Below are 16678 nucleotides of genomic sequence, written 5' to 3'. Positions count from 1 at the left end.
CAAGCTCTGACATTTCTAATAGGAAGAGCAATCAAATATCGAGCCAGAATTAGACCAGAAGCTCGGGGATCAATATGGAACTTGTGAATGGATTTTTAGCCAAATATCAGCAGGAGTTTATTTATATATTTTAGCCTTTTTGCATAACTTAAGAAAATCCACCAGAAATCTAAACATGTGCTTCTAATCCTTGTTTTCTAAGACGGTAAACATTGTTTGCTTCATAACTGGGAGATTTATGGTCAAAATACATCATAAAAAATCCCCCAATTGATAAGACATGAACATTCATATCTTACTGACAGATGTAGGAAAATGAAATCAACAAGCTGAAAAGAATGGCATTCTATACATTTATTTAATATCTGTGAATGAAGCTATAAAAACGTGAGACATTTGATATTTTACAGCAACTAATAGCATCTTTATAATCCTCCTTAATCTTAATTTGTCTCTCAGTTGACAGTTTATTCATGGCACTTTGCTGAAAGAAATTAAATGTCATGGTGACTGTTTCAGATTAAAAATGATCTGTATTTCCGTTTCTGACTTTACTGAAAATAGATTTTAGTGTTGAACTGATAGATATAGAGGCACATTAACATAATCCAGTGTAAACTCTGAATTAAATAATAAAAATACATACATAAATGCTTAAATGCTTACATGCTTTCTACAAAGTAGAAATAAATACAGATATTCATTCTGTCTAATATGAATACAATAATATATTTTTTCCAGCATATGGCAGTTGTGCAAGACAAACTGTTATTTAATACAGCAATGCTCCTCTTCACAAAGCAGGAGGTACCAATACAATAAGCTCTATGTAAGATCTGAAAGATTAGCTGCTCTTAACAGAGAAAACAATTGGTGTGAAACTTCATACTTATGGAGATTTTTTCTTTCTTTTGTTTCTGGTTTTAAAAAATCTTGCTCTAGATTTATTTTTAGATGTAAAGAAGAGGACGTTATGGGAATACCAGCAGGCGTTACTATGAGGTAGAGGACCCAAAAGGCAAAGTGTGAAAGCAGAGCAAGTTTTTGGATGGCTGGTTATTGATGCATGAACTCTGTTGGAGGATGTCGGAGGATTATACACATCCGGGAGCCAGAAGCTAAAGGGAAGGGTAGAGGAAAGCAGAGTTGTAGTCTGGAGGAGGAGAGCAGCCCTCGTCGGACTCCCAGTCAGCGGGCAAGATGGCAGGCTCGTCTTCACGGAGACCGGAGACATTGCTGCGCAGGAAGGATGGATGGTTGTCTCTACACTTGGAAAACATGAATAACCTAAAGAAAACACACACACACACACACACACACACACACACATATATTGATGACTTTATGTGTGGCAATGTTATGCAAATTTGAATTTTCTTGTGCGCTTAGTTTTAATCTGCTGAGCCACATACTGTAAGTGTGACCTGTTCCTTCAACAGTTACAGCCACAGACTACTGAATCTATCTTATTGAATTATTTGATAATATACCAACACAATGTACATTATTGCTAAGGAGAACATATGCATGATTTTAGCTTTCATTTGTATCCAACTGTCTGAATTAAAGACTTTTCACCACTTTCACTGAGTTTACAGCTGCAAGTCTTTTGGGGTTTCTCTCTACCAACTTTCTGCTTGCAGCAACTCAAATCTTTACTTGTCCTTTACAAAATTTGCAATTTAGCACTGAACTTTGACTAGGCCATTCTAAAGTCCACATTTTCTTTGACACAAACCATCTAATTGTACCTCAGGCTGTACGTTTTGGGTTGTTTGCACTGCATTTAGCTCCGTCTTTCTTCCCATCTTTGTGATGCTGTCTGTTCACTATTGTTCTCTAGCAAACCTCTAATGTTTTCACAGAATCATTGAACATTTTCTGGGTTTAAATTACACACAGCTGGACTCTGTTTACTCTATATACGTAAAAAGGTGTGCAGATGCTTTTTGCGATGTGCACCTGCTGAGTTTCTTGGTGTTACTCTCCATCATTTGCTTCAGCTCCTCTGAAGGAAGGACCATCCCGCTGTCGCTCTGCTCCTCCTAAACCGAACAGATTCAAACGTTCAGCTCATCAGACCGGTTTCTGTGTTTTCAGGAAATACCTCGAGCAGATGTGAAAGTGTTGTCTTACATCACGGCTGTCTTGCTCCTCACATGGTAATTCCTCAAAAGTCTGAAGTGTGGCCATGCCCCTCATGTAGCTGGAGAAATTGGAGGTTTGAGGTCAAAACAAGGTTTGAATTTTTCTCTACTTTCTCAACATCTCTGTTTTTCAGTTTTGGTTACCTCACAGTCACTTCCTTCACTTTACTTCCCTTTCTGGAATTTTTTTTTTTTCAACATTTCACCTGCATTTCTGGCATTTTTATGCTCATACATGTTCCAAGCAGAAGCATGATGGCTCACATTTTCACCACATTAGCTTACCTCAGGTTCGTGACTGCATTTGAGTTTTCCTTAAAGGCCTCACAGCGGGCTCCATTCACAAAGGTTCCCAGAGGAATGTAGTCTTTCCCATCCTGCTGGAGAACAGGATATTTGTTAAACTTTAGAAATGTTTGGAGGGGTTTTGCAACAAAATAGGAAAAGGCTGAAATTGTTTTATGCTTGACCTCCTGGACTCTGGCTTGTAGCAGGTCTCCGAGTATCTCCACCAGGTCGGTGAAGGTGGGTCGCTCTGAAGGATTTGCCTCCCAACATGCCAACATTGTGCTGTAGCTGCACACAAAAACACACGTTTCCTTTTACACGGAAGAAACAAAAACATGTTTAGCTAATTATGCTGGAACTCTGATCAAATCTTATGTGTTTTGTTGCTCATGTTAAACATTTCGAATCTGGACTGTGTCTAATCGAGGACGCCATTAGAAGTACTGCAGGTAACACATTCCCCTTAGATTTTAAAACATTGTGTAGATTGTATTTAGCGACATATTTACTCGACACACCTACTTTGTCTTTTTTCTTCCTTTTTCAAAAAATGCTCTAAAGAAGAAGTCTCTGAAGTACAATAAAAATGATAAAGTTCTGTTTACCCTCTATGGTATAATGTTTGTCACATAATTTTCTGGGAGGGACCTCACCATTTGACTCCTCGGAAATCATGAAAAAAAGGATTTTTGACTGGGAAAGAAATACATACTCAACAATAAATGACATAAGTTCACCATTCTGTCATTCATTGTGTTGTATTTGATAATTTAATAATGATAAAGGAGAGGAAGTGCTTCATCAGCTTCCACAAGCAGTAAGACAAAGACAGCAGGATCAAGACAGTCAAATCAAATGAAAACCATTATATCAATGAAATATGCCAATAAATTAAATTGTTTTTAGCTTTCAAATGAGTTTCATTGTTAACTATTATTGCTACTGGAGACTATTTAGATTTACATAAAAGTTTTTACATTGATAAGCCAAACTTTCTTGTTTTCATTCATTTCCACTATGGTACAGTGTTGCCAAATGGCAACGTCAACAAAAAATGAAGTAAAAATTATATTTTTAAAAAATTTGCCTTTATGATGTTTACTTGGTTTATTTTATGTCAAAAAAAAAAAACATCCCAAACATTTTTTTCCAACTTGCATCATTATGCGTATCATAGAGGGTTAAAATGCTTTTAAAATGCCAGGTGTTTGGTACGTGAAAAAAAAAAAAAATTACTCTTTGAATCATTCAACAGTAAAATAAACAAATGTTTTAGCAGAATAAAATAAAAAAAAATAATAACTTTTTTGTTGCAGTTTCAGTATGGAGTTTTATTAATATCAGATCTGCTAAACTGAGGTTGATTGGCCTGAAAAAATGTTCAGACTTCTGCAAACCGCTTATCTCAAGTTTGCAGAAAGGTAAAGAGGGCAGAACGTCCAAAATTATTCTTACCCCTGTCCGATCTATATTTAATTCAATATTAAAGTATTGAATTAAAATATTTCCTATCAGACGAAGTTTCTGATAGGAAATGAAACCAGCTTCTCTCAAAAGATAAGACATTGTAAAAGTATGATCACTTTTTTCTACATTTATTTTTAAATGGTAATGTTAAAAATTATTTATACCCTTGTCAACATCATGGGAAACTATATTTTCATCAGAACCATAAAATAATTAGTGTTTTAAATGTTTCCATTTGTGTTTTGATTGATTTTATCATGAGAGGAAAATTCAAGCCTGGCAAAAATAAATATGTAGAAAACGTTATTTTGATCCCAGAAATGTGAAATAACTATGTTATAATAATTCATATCATCATTTAGTTTTTATTGATCTCAGAATGATAGTTGCACATATATATATATATATATATATATATATATATATAAATATACAAACATTTCAGGTGTGCTGTAATCTGGCGCTCGCATCCTTGTTCCACTCTTCAGCCGGTGGCAAAACTCCTCATCAATATGAAGACCGGGGTAAGGAGAGGCCCCTTTTGGACAAAAACGCTCACATTAAGAACAACTTTAAAATAAATCCTGTGATTACAACACGACAGAAAGAGCTGTGGATTTGCACAGCCATAGGCATCTTACCTAAAGAGAAGATCTCCCACAGCAGGATGCCGTAGGACCACACGTCGCTCTGTGTGGTGAAAACTTTGTCAAAGATCGACTCAGGAGACATCCACTTCAGAGGGAGACGGGCCTGTGAGCCAATCACATTTTATTTTAAATATTTAAAAAGCTGCACATTTCTTCAAAAGGTCATAAGAAGTTACCATCTTGCCCTACGGCAGCTGACAACGCATCTTGGTGTAGCATAAAGATTAGATTTCACTGGTGTGAGACCAAGACCAAGGCAGACGTCTATGGCTTAAAACAAATCCTTTCTAAAAAATGTTGTAATGGTGCTGAACCAAAGTTATGTCTGCAGTGCAACGTTATATATGAAGAAACCAATGATTAAGCAACTATCTAGAAAGAAACGGGGTTTAAAACTGAAAAAAGCAAACAAAATCTTTGCTTTCATTGAAATTGAGTGGCATATGATCAGGTGAAAGATCTGAGGGTGAAAAGAAGTAAAAGTTTTAAAGTGAAAATCAAAATGTAACTATTGCGTCAAACTTGACACAAATTTGAACTTGTGTCAAATTTGTATCAAAATTTGTATCAAATGTGACGAGGATGTAATACCCTTGTAATGGTGTAAGTATTACAAGGGTTTAAAATTCAGATTTCTAAGATGTGACTGTTTTTTCACCAAAGCAAAGCAACATTCTTTGAAATGTTGCCTAACTGACAGACTAGGCTTTCAATTGTCAATTGTCTTGAGAAAATGCATTAGTTTTGTGTACGTGATAAAACTAATGTCACACTTAAACAGAAGTCGGCACTTATAAAACTGTCACAAAACTTTAATTTCTTGTTTTTAAGCTGCATTCGATCATTGCGCTTCAGGTGTGAATGCTTTGAACACTGCAGCGCAAGAGAAAATGAAAGCTGCGTCCGATTTCTTAAGAACCAAACAGAGAAGAAGAAGAAGTGTACAATAAAAGCGTTCCTCTACTCACATCTCCTTTTCTGACGTAGTCCGGGTCTTTGTAGATGTCTCTGGCCAGGCCAAAGTCACAGATCTTCACCACCTTATTGTCAGTCAACAAAATGTTCCTGGCAGCCAGATCTCTGTGGATGCACTGATGAAGGCATACAGAAAGCACTTCAGTAAAAATCAACATTATGCAGTTTTAGGGCATTGAAAATCATTAATGTCTCCTAAATAATGAGAGAAATATTGTTTTTCCAGAGTCAGATGTTTAAAACACATTAAGGGTTATTTTATTCTAGTAGAAGCACAATGGGAATATTCATTCAGGAGAAAACAAGATAAACATGTGTTGGTGCAAAATGTGTAAGTCGATCCCAGAATGGATCTTGTGAAGTGGCTGGTTGACACTGGGGAGAGAATGTCATCAACACTGAAATGGGTCCCGTGGCGCTAAAAAACGGTCGCAAAAACACAAAATCTTGTCAAGCGTCTTTGGTTTAGATTCTAGTGAAAATATCTTAGTACACTTGATAAGACACAACTAACATACAAGTAACTTTTCAGCTTCTTTTAAGTTGATAAATCATTAATATTGGTGAAGAAGTGTGCTAGTTTGACTGGCACATTATTCAACTTACAGGAGAAACGTCTTTTTATTAGTGAAATAATCTGCAAGAGGAGCTAGTACTTTTTAAAAGTCACCATTAAGGAATTATTTACTTTCTCCTATATCTTGCTGAAACCATCACACCATTACAACAGTGACATATGGCGGCAGTAACTTCATGTTGAGATGATTTTTGCTGCAGGAGGGACTGGTGGACTTCACAAAGTAGATGATTTTATGAGAAAAGAACATCATGTGGGAATATTAAAGCAGTATGTCAAAGTATTGTGCAACAAAGTGCAAATTAGAAAAGAAAAGGGAAACAAAGTCAGTGTTTCATTTGGAACCATCACTAAGCTCTGATCTTATATATAGAAAATGTGTATGCAGAACTGAAAAGGTGGTGTGAGAGCAAGGCAGTCTACAAACCGGACTCAGCTGCACCAGTTCTGTCGCAGAACTTCAGCAAACTATTGTGACAAGCTTGTGAAAGGAGACCCAAAAAGTTTGACCACTAATGGAATTCACTTAAACTTCTGAATTTCAAGAAAGCGAAACAAAAAATGTCAGACACTGAGAACAATATTTTTTCTTACAGTTTCAGATTTCAAATTTGTTTTAAGTCAGTTCAGAAACACTTCACTAAACTGAAGCTTGTGCAACATCAAACCTTGCGTGAGGCCAGAAACTCCATTCCTCTCGCCACCTGAAAGCTGAAGGAAATAAGATCCTCGAGGAAGAGAGGAGAGGAGGAGGACAGTGATTTGGGATCTAGAGGAGAACAAAACTGGGATGAAAAACACTCTGATTAAGTATAAATTTAGGAAGATGTCTGGAAAGGTATGGTCCTACCAGAGAATTTGTCTTCTGTGTCACCAAACTCAGCACTGATGCTGCTCTTGCTGTCAAAGAGGGTTGAAACAAAACTGAGCTCTGCATCTGTCCCACCTGCCTCCTAAAGTAGGAGAAACAGACAGTTCATGTTATTAAATTTCAGTTTTATTACATATAGTTTAAAAGAAACTAGAGTTGTTTTGGAGCATTTTGGTTCACAACAACTCTTTGACTTATCTGGAAATGCGTGTAGCAATTAAGGAAATTCGTGTTCTGCGCGATAACATTTTCATACCTCAAACAAATTGCAGAAGTGAGTTTTTTAAGGGTCGGATTTTGCAATTATGCATACCAGAAAAGGCATTGAGCTTTATCTCGAAACCACAGAAAATAGCTGCAGAGCTGTTCACACTTACCCGGCCGTGCACATACATGTCTCTCTTGTTCTTTAAGAAAGCAGAGAGGTTTCCAAAGCGACAGTACTCGACAATGACCATCAGTGGTCCTGCATGCAAAAGCAACACATTGACCTTTAGTTAGAAGCTGCCAGCTGAAATCCTGACCTTTGCACATAGAAACAAGCATGCATGGAAGCTGGATGAACCAAAGCACCTCCTGGTTTGGTGCAGGCCCCCAGCAGGTTAACCACATTCAGATGGTTTCCAATGTGATTGAGGATCTTCAGCTCAGTCATTAGAGCCTTGTGTTCGCTGCTTGTGGCTCCCTCTGGTGGACAAAAGGTAGAACAGTAAAACAAGACAGATTATTTATTTATTTATTTTTATTTCAGTTGAAGTCAAGTTAAAAAAAAAAAAAGATGAGGTGAGCACCTTTGAGCATCTTCACCGCCACAGTCCTGCAGCTGGTAGAGCTGTCGATACCAAACGCGGACGCCTGGATCACTTTACCAAAGGCTCCGCGGCCGAGAGGTTTCCCTGTCGAAGAGGGGTCGTGCGAGAGTAGGAGAGACGCGGAAAACAAGAGGTGTGTCAATTAATTACTAATAATCACATCCATTCCAGATGGGAGGCGCTGATAGGAGACCTCATCAACTGTCTGGTCTAACCGGGTCCCTCCCTGATCATGGAGGGAGTTGATTACTCCCAGTAAACACCAGTTGAATACTCCACGCTGCGGCTGATTAGCCCAACACAGACAACACAGACGCAGAGTCTGATTAACGGAATGAGAGTCACTCCCAACAATAACCAGATAAGACCGATGAGAAAATCCTTGTATCAGTTGTGCGATCACAAACACCTTCCTCGTTTCCCCACTGAGCTCCAAACATCGCTCTGATCTCACAAAAGACTACGACACAGAAATAAATGTACGTCTTTAATACATTAAAGAAGCGTACCTAATTTGAGACGCTCCCGAGGGAACTCCCATTGGTTGGGGTCATACTGCAGGCGGTCACATTGCTCCTCTATGGGCCCCTCTCCGGTATCCACTATGATTGATAAGTAGTCTGCTTTGTGGTCGGAAATGTTGGGCTTTGGAGCAAAAAGAGAAACAAAACCACGTTCAGATGAACAAGATATTCACAGGAGAAAACAAAAAAGTAATATCTGAATTGAAAGCCAATGAAGATTCTGACTTAAACCTTTATTCCCTTTTGGTTTGCGGTACAAAATGCAAAACTGTTCCATTCTAGGAAAATACTTGAAGTTTGTTGTAACGCTTAGCAAAATATGAAAAGGATCAAATGATATGAAAGCCTTGCATAGGAATAATAATAAAAAAATAAATAAAAAAATAAACTGGAATGCATCCATGACAAATCCACCCTAAAAAAAGATGCCATAATTGTAAACAATGTTTTTGTTGTCCCTCACCTGTTTCAGTTTCCGAATGAAGAGCGTGAGCAAGAGCCAGAAGAGAGTGGCCACCACACACGTACAGGTTAGAGTGGGAATTTCCAGAAAAGAGACTTCTGATACACCTGTGCATATAAAAATAAAAAATTAAAATTTCCACTGTTGAGAATGTAATTCAGCCATTTGAGCATCGAAAAGCGGCAGGACAAGGCCTCTTGAGAACAAAACCATTGCTGAAACGCCTTGCTTAAATAAAATTAAAAACCCAAAATTTGTACACATTCATGCTTATGAGTGTAAACTACAAATTAAAGATATTTTTTTCCTATCACAGCAGATTACAAAAGAGAGAAGACAAATCCTTTCACATTATCCCTTAATGATTATATTTTCCTTCCTGATTTTATTGCCATTTTCACCATCAAGGTGTAATCTGTAAAACCTCCATCCATTCTTCCCACTAACTCGCCCAGTTTATTATTGACTTTTTTAATGGGAGGGTGAAGAAATGCCCAGCTCAGTCCAGCATGGCGACTCTGTGAGATGCGGGCCCGGCCCTTCCAGAGGAAATAAAAACGGGAGACAGCTTCCTTCCTGGCTCATCAGGACACAACACACACACCCCTGACCCCCCACACACACACCACTTCTCTATCTAAACCTGGACTGGGACGTGAGTCCGCCACTAGTGCTTCCAGCAAGCTCCATCTCCTCTCCCACCTCCGGATACGTGCGTGTGTGTACATATGTGTGTGAATAAGGAAAACCGAACAAAAGGCAGAATGCGTTTATGTTAGAACCTACTTTGATCAATGTTTACTCAGAAACATGACATTCATCATCTCCCATTAATAGAACTGACACAACTCACCTCCGAGTCTAGGGTTAGGGTTAGGGTTATGTTCTGCACTGTGTGTTCAAATCGAGACTGTGTGACTTTTTTTATACAGCTGGGAACAATGCACAATAAGAAATGCTCACATAAGGAGGTCCGCTAGCTTTACGTTTCAGCAAGCAGCCAGTCATTGAAGGAAACACATTATTCACTTACTGTTGACTCGAATATAGGCAGAGCTCTGTGCAGACCCCCTGTCGTTAGTGGCCAGGCACGTATACAGACCCTGGTCGTCGACCGTTATTCTGTCTATGTGGAGAGACCCATCTCCCTCTGATAAGACGATTCCTGATAAGGGAAGTGGGACGGAAACGGCTTAAAAACGACAGCCTACAAAGGTACATGTCTGAGATGTTTTTCCTACCTGACCCCTGCTGCAGAACCTGTTCGTCTTTGTACCAGGTGATGGTTGGCGGTGGGATTCCTTCAGACTCACAGATGAGAATCACGGAGCTGCTGGCGTTCACGGTGCAGTCAGTCAAATTCCTGAGCAGCACAGGAGGCTCCAGAGCTGAAAGAAGAGCGAGATGCACGCAGTGCTTAGATTATAGGCAGAAGTTAACGTAGGACTGCAGAAAAACATCACTCATCAGATCGGGAAACATTCTTCTCTCTTCTTATAACAAAATGTGCATGATGCTGCCACTACCATGTGTTTACACTAGGGAAGAATGTTGTCTGTCTTCAGTCAGAGGCTTCTTCAAATTCACTGTAATAAAGGCTGCTACAGAAGATATTTCCTGCTCACAGCCATTGCAACTTACAATAACTTTTTGAAGAGTTTTGAATTAATATGAGTTAAAGCAACATTTAATTTCCCTTTTGGATCAACAAAGTATTTTTGAATTTGAACTGAATTGACTGCAGTGTGACTCAGTCAGTTCAGTTGACATTTATACTATTTTGCATAAATGCCAACACATAAGTGTGATTTTGGTCACCAGACGCAGGCAGCATGTTCCTTCCACTTCACAATTAAATAACTCAATATAAGAGATTTTATCTTTTTCAAATCTGCAAGGCAACTAAAAAAGTATTTGACTTATTTAAACCGCAGTCACAAAATTAGGGAAGCTAATTTAGACATTAGAAAACATGTATTTTAATGGTTTTCTGAGAAAAAGAAAGCAGTGAGGGACTTATTGTGTCACAACATGTTTCATTAAATGCGTTAGTTACAGTAGGACTTGGTGAGAATAAGTGAACTGCAAGACTAAGCTTGTCTTCTGGTGCATTTAATTTAATCTTAAATAATCTTTAATATATTAGTTATATTATAACTGACTGAGTTATTCATAGAATAAATGCTAACTGTGATTAAATAAGACTCATGTTATCTCCCCCCCTCTCTTTCCTGGACCTGTGCCACTTTTTCATAATAATTGTCCTCTGCTGCACACTGAAAAGTAACCTTGGTTTTGACCTGTGAGTCAGCTGCAGTTTCAGCCCTCTTGGGCAATTTCTTTCTTTTTAAAATGGGATCTTTTTTTTTTTTTTTTCCAGAGCAACAACAATGCATTATTTCAGCATAAGGATGGGGCTCACAGTGACTTGAATGCAGCTTGTCATGCACTATAATTAAACCACAATGCACACACCACTAGTTGTTCCCAAAATGTTTTAATCCCCATGGTTTTATTTTTTCCCCCTTTTCCTCTTTCCATCCCCAGCAGCCTGCTTTTTCTTATTCTTTTTTTTTTTTTTTGTTCGGTCACCCTCTGCCTCTCTAGTAATTCCCTTGTGGGGGTCCTGAGGGAGGAAGCTGACGTGTTTACCCTGATTGTGTAGAGAACAGCAGTAAAAGACATGGAGAAAAGTCACTTAACCACTGCGACTGATTGTTGTTTCCCCTATCTTCCTCCTGGACAACAATTGATGATTGTCAGCGGGGGCCGGGGGAGCCTGACAGTGTCTGATTGGCTGATTGTTCCTCCAGCTCTGTGCAGGGGCCTGTAAATGTGGCATTGTGGGAAGTGCCATTGTGTGCTCTTCCTCCGCACAAAAGCTCATTCCCACGTGAAAGAGGTGCTTAGCTGGAGCGCAGGAGCAAAGCTACGTCTGGGTGGGGCCCCAGGAAGCTGAGGTGAACCCGATTCCCAAGAAACAAGATCATTGCACGAGAGTGGAGAGTGTGGATGTTGATTGCATGCAAGGGTTTGACCTTATAAAACAAAAAGTAAATTACCTATTATTCTGAACAGAGAATATAAAACTGAATTAGAAGGACGCAATAAAAATAACACACAGCAAAATGCACAAGAGCCTTTCTTCAACCTCATTGTCCACCATGTAGCTCACATTAGTGTTTAAAGATTAAGGTTCAGGAACTGGAGGTGAAACAGTAATTTCACCAATAAAACAACAAATATTTCTACTGTTGTAAAACAAAATGTATTATATTAATTATTAGACGTATAGTAACATATTCTCTACATATTTCTAGCTATTATTTTTCTTCTGATACACAAATTTAAGCAAAATTTGTAAATATTTTTGCCTTTTACGGAGTAACACCAGCTAAGAAGCTAATATTAATTGTTTTATTTAGTCTGGCTATTTGTTCTGGTAATCCTGCACTCATCCTCTACGGAAACATGTTTCTTAAAGCTCTGCATATCAGAGAAACCGTCAGCGACTCCAACACTTTCTCTTTCATATCTTTCATATCTAATTCAACTGATTTTAAACTGTAAGAACCGCTTCCTGCGGTTCTAAAATTATAGTGTTTTAAGAACCTTGGTGAACTTTGACCTTATTTAGTTCTTGCCTGAGTGATGTGTATAGAAATAAAATCAAATGAAGCATTTATTTAATTTATTATTATCTTTTTAAAAAAAATATTTTTCTTTTCAATTCCTCAACTGCCTCCCAACCCCAAACTCTATTTCACGCCACCTGTGCCGCCACGAACCCAGTCACCAGCCAAGCAGGCAGCTCAGTGGACGAGTAGAGAAAGTTAACACAGGCTGCAAAGGAGTGAGAGAAAGCAAAACATTTAGCAGATGACAGTAAATCTAAAGAGAGAAATCAAAGTTTTTTGTAATCTTGACCTCAGGTTTTCACAGAACAAGTTATTGTGGGAAATCTTGGCAACCTCTTGGAAAACTCAACGCTAAGTTGAACTATTGTTTTTATAATTGGAACCACTCATTTGAAGAATAAGAGCAGTTTAAAATGTTAGCACTGTAATTATTTTATCTTAGTTTTAAGACAGTAAAAGCAGCGGTGCTGTGGTGGCGCAGGGTTTAAGTGGAACCCACATGAGGAAGTCTTAGTCGGCCTGGCAACCTTTGCCGCATGTTTTCTCTCTCTCTCATTACCTGCTTTCCTGTCCTAGCACTTTCAAATAAACGCCACTCAAACAAACAAGCAAAAAAGCTCTTAAAAAAACATAGCAAAAGTTTATGATCACTCAAATCTGCTTAATTTTCAACATATTAGAAAAATACATTAGAAATCAGCTAAAAAATGGTGCTTCCTGTGCTGAAATTGTACAATATAGATACCACTAATATGCTTTTAGTGTTGTGTTTAAATGTTATTTTTCAGGGAATACAAAGTGAAATGCTTAGTGCTAAGCAGTCAGACTTTGAAAGACAAGCCTGACAGTTTAAATTCTGCTGAGCATTGATTTAGAAACAGCTTTTGTATTTATTCCTCAGTTTGTAAAAAGGTGTCACATTTTACTGCTTCTCTTTTTGTTTTACTAAAACTGAACGTGAATTTGAATTTCAGAAAATTGCAGGTTTTGATAAAAATCAAAAACTGATTTATATCAAAACCTGAAACATTTCCAATAATGTTTTGGTAAAAGAACGTGAGGAAACAATGACTCACTTGTGACCTCCACCTGGGTATCCAGGTGCTTCTCCCGCCCACTGGTGACATGTTGGGCGGAGCATCTGTAGGCCCCAGAGTCCCCGCTAGTCAGGTTCGTCAACATCAGGACCACAGTATTGGAGAACTCCCCCGGTTCCAGGTGATGGATGTTCCAGGCCGGAGTGCGGGATTCACCTGTGTCATTCAGCTTTCGCCATGACAATGCTGTGTACAGGTACTTATTTGCAGAACAGGTGAGGTGAAGGTCCCCGCCCTCCCTGGCCGGCTCCAGCTGGTTTACACTGAAGCCCTCTGGGACGTCTGTGGAAAAAGGAGCAACGCTTGATGAGGAGAGTTTACAGATCTGCTGTTTGACGGGAAAAAGCCTTCTCAGTTTCTTGTCATGACTCCTGACACCAGCGGAGCAGATTCCTCCACTTTCCTTACCTTTGATGACAATGTTGAATGGTTATTGTGAGCAAAAACAGCGAGTGGAATACAGTGAAAAGGCTTTTTATTTACTTTAGCCATTTGAAACTTCCCGTGGAAACGGCCTGAGAGTTTCCTGATGGCAGATAGTGTTTATCTTTACCGAACACCCCAAGGCCTCCCGAAATAAAGTGGACCTGCCAGTCCAAGGAAGTTCGCTGCACAGGGAAGTGGAACGATAAGAGCCCCAGGTTCCTGTTACGCTCTTGCTCACATTTAGGCAGTCGGGCCTCCAGACTTAGACACAGTCCATTAAAACACTCAAAAAAACAGAAAGCAGTTTGACCGTGCATTGCTTGACCCAAATGTAGTTTTCAGTGCAAACAACACTGCAAAGTGCAGTGAAGCATGTGTGCCACATATACCTGCTTATTTTAAGATCTCTGAACTTTAGATGTTTCGCAGCAGTCGGTCTGTTCCTCCCCAAATCTGTGAGCAGTTTTCTTTCGGTTTCACGTTCCTGTATTTCCTATTTTACCTGTTTGACTCATTTTTTCAAAATCGCACTTGCAATGACATACATTGCCTTTTTGAGTTAACATCGTGGTGAAACACTCTCAAAAACAACATTCACGTTCTTAGACAAAAGTGAGGAGAGTAAATGGAAACAAAGTTTAATGTTTTTAATTGGATTTTTCTACAACGACAGTAAGAAAAGAGCTTAAAAGGCTTCTGCATGTGTACTGCAAGTAAAAATACAACAGCTACATCATAATAAATTTTGACTCAGTCACCTGTGACGTAGAAGGGAACATCCAGCTGGTCTGTTCCCGCAGAGTTGGAGGCGATGCAGCGGTACACTCCAGACACCGAGGCCTCTGCAACAGTCAGGACCCCCACTGTCTGTCGGAGACCAAACATCCTCATGAACATGTTGCTGTTATAAAGAACATTAAATACCCAGACTTGTTTCTCTTTTGTGGCCCATTTTTCCATAGAGTGACCTGACAAACAGAGCTGGACTTCCTGTCCAACTTATGGTCATCATTTAACACTTGGAGGGATTATTTTTTGGATTGACTTCAAATAGTTGAGACAATTATAGATTTATCACATCCAGAAGGATGAAATTAGAGATTTATTTCTGTTAGTGTTGATGATTGTGCCTGACAGCTGGTGAAAATTGAAAAATATTCCTTTTCTCAGAAGATTTGAAGATTTCACAAGACCTCAAAAGAACCAAACAATTTGTCAGAGAACCTGGTTGTTCACATTGTGTTGTATCAAAGCAATGGAAAGTTGAGTGGAAGAAAAAAGCGTTAAGCTGTATGTCACAGTTTGTACTGTAACTATAGACTATGACAGACTCCAATTTTTGGAGATCTACCTGTATGAGTTTTAGAGTTTTAATAGAATATGGGAAACAAATGAACTTTTTGATGTTTTGCTAATTTCTCGAAATGCACTTGTAAGTGTATATAAAACTCAGAATATATGTAATATTTAAATTATAACACAAATAGGTATTCTATTTAACATAACAAACTACAGCCGTATTTCTCCAGCGTGTTGGGATTTTTTTAGGGCTTCTCCTACCTTCTTGTTCCCCTGAAGGACTTCCTGTGTGTGAGTAACACTCAGGATGTGGTTGTACGCAGATGCAGCAGGGAGACTCTCCGTCACGGGGCTCCACTGCGAGGAGGAGGATGTCGGACACCTTGAAGGAAGAGCAGGAGGAGGACACAGACTCAGCTGTGTTGACAGAAGACATTATATGATAATTCCATGTGTGTGAGTGGGTGTATTTTTCCCAGCTGTGCTCAGCAGGGGAGAAAAATGCCTTGATGAGATCCAACATCACCAAACCGTTTCATATTAATTGCAGAGTGTGCGCTCTCCCTGTTCGGCAAGCTGGTCGTGGGGGTGTTGTGAACTCCAAGGTAACACTAGTTCAACTGTGAAGGATGCGGGCTGGTATTGTCGTTCTGTCATTAAGCTTCCTTCCATTCTTAAAAAAAAACCTCATCCCACATTTCCAGGACAGGAGTTCCAGTCCCTCAATGACTTTCACACGTCTCAATCCATAGATTACGCACCATCCTACCGGTGGGAAACCGGTGCTTACGCAAGAAGCGCTGCTGCGCCCATTTTACGCATGCCAACTCACGATGAGGAAAGTTCACCAAATGGCACAGGAACAAGGGAAGAACCGTAAAAATTCCCAGTGCTTGGTTGATGCTGGAAATGCACGTGTTCTGTTCTTGACATGGAAAATGTGACAATGTGTTTAAGAAGGCGACCAGCTTTATTTATCTAAACCAAATAACATAGAAACATAAAAAGACAAACTGCATGTCTTTAATAATAACAATAAACAAGTATTAGCAAGTATTTAAATTCCTTTTTTTTAGCAATAGGTAAAATTAATTTTACATGATTTTAATGCTATGACTCAAACACATAAACTTGGCTTTATTGTTTTGACATAAAACTCTTCTTCCAAATTTTTGAAAATATGCTTAGTGACACCCATGAAGAATCAATATGCAACTTGGCTGTTTAAAACCAAATATCTCATTTCAACATTGCTTTTTGACTTCTGTTTAGGTCTAATTTCACAGATTATTTCTCATGTATTTAGTTAATATTTGGAATAAAACACATCCAGATTTAACTAGTTATTAGCTTTATGCTAATAGATTATTATTACTGATGTATTAGTCTTGTGGGAGCAGCAGAGATGGGTAGTAACTAGTTACATCTACTCAATTACATTTAC

General features: G+C 38.7%; 1 protein-coding gene across 1 annotated transcript in view; it reads right to left on the bottom strand.

Moving 5' to 3' along the window:
* Window positions 1–334: 334 nt before the first annotated feature.
* The window catches only part of flt1 (fms related receptor tyrosine kinase 1), a 37110-nt gene continuing 20766 nt past the window's right edge, over window positions 335–16678 (bottom strand). The window contains exons 11-30 of the mRNA XM_028005311.1: window positions 15496–15616; window positions 14694–14802; window positions 13489–13791; window positions 10016–10162; window positions 9808–9939; window positions 8775–8881; window positions 8297–8432; window positions 7767–7871; window positions 7549–7662; window positions 7353–7441; window positions 6955–7057; window positions 6773–6873; window positions 5521–5643; window positions 4544–4655; window positions 4341–4440; window positions 2618–2723; window positions 2433–2524; window positions 2137–2206; window positions 1963–2045; window positions 335–1287 (exon numbers count right to left, since the gene is read on the bottom strand). Of these exons, the coding sequence (XP_027861112.1) occupies window positions 1119–1287; window positions 1963–2045; window positions 2137–2206; window positions 2433–2524; window positions 2618–2723; window positions 4341–4440; window positions 4544–4655; window positions 5521–5643; window positions 6773–6873; window positions 6955–7057; window positions 7353–7441; window positions 7549–7662; window positions 7767–7871; window positions 8297–8432; window positions 8775–8881; window positions 9808–9939; window positions 10016–10162; window positions 13489–13791; window positions 14694–14802; window positions 15496–15616 (2422 nt within the window). The 3' untranslated portion in view covers window positions 335–1118. The remainder of the gene's footprint in view (window positions 1288–1962; window positions 2046–2136; window positions 2207–2432; window positions 2525–2617; window positions 2724–4340; window positions 4441–4543; window positions 4656–5520; window positions 5644–6772; window positions 6874–6954; window positions 7058–7352; window positions 7442–7548; window positions 7663–7766; window positions 7872–8296; window positions 8433–8774; window positions 8882–9807; window positions 9940–10015; window positions 10163–13488; window positions 13792–14693; window positions 14803–15495; window positions 15617–16678) is intronic.

This window comes from Xiphophorus couchianus, chromosome 21, assembly GCF_001444195.1.
Source record: "Xiphophorus couchianus chromosome 21, X_couchianus-1.0, whole genome shotgun sequence".
Classification (NCBI taxonomy): Eukaryota; Metazoa; Chordata; class Actinopteri; order Cyprinodontiformes; family Poeciliidae; genus Xiphophorus; species Xiphophorus couchianus.
This window is presented reverse-complemented; position numbering and strand designations above follow the sequence as displayed.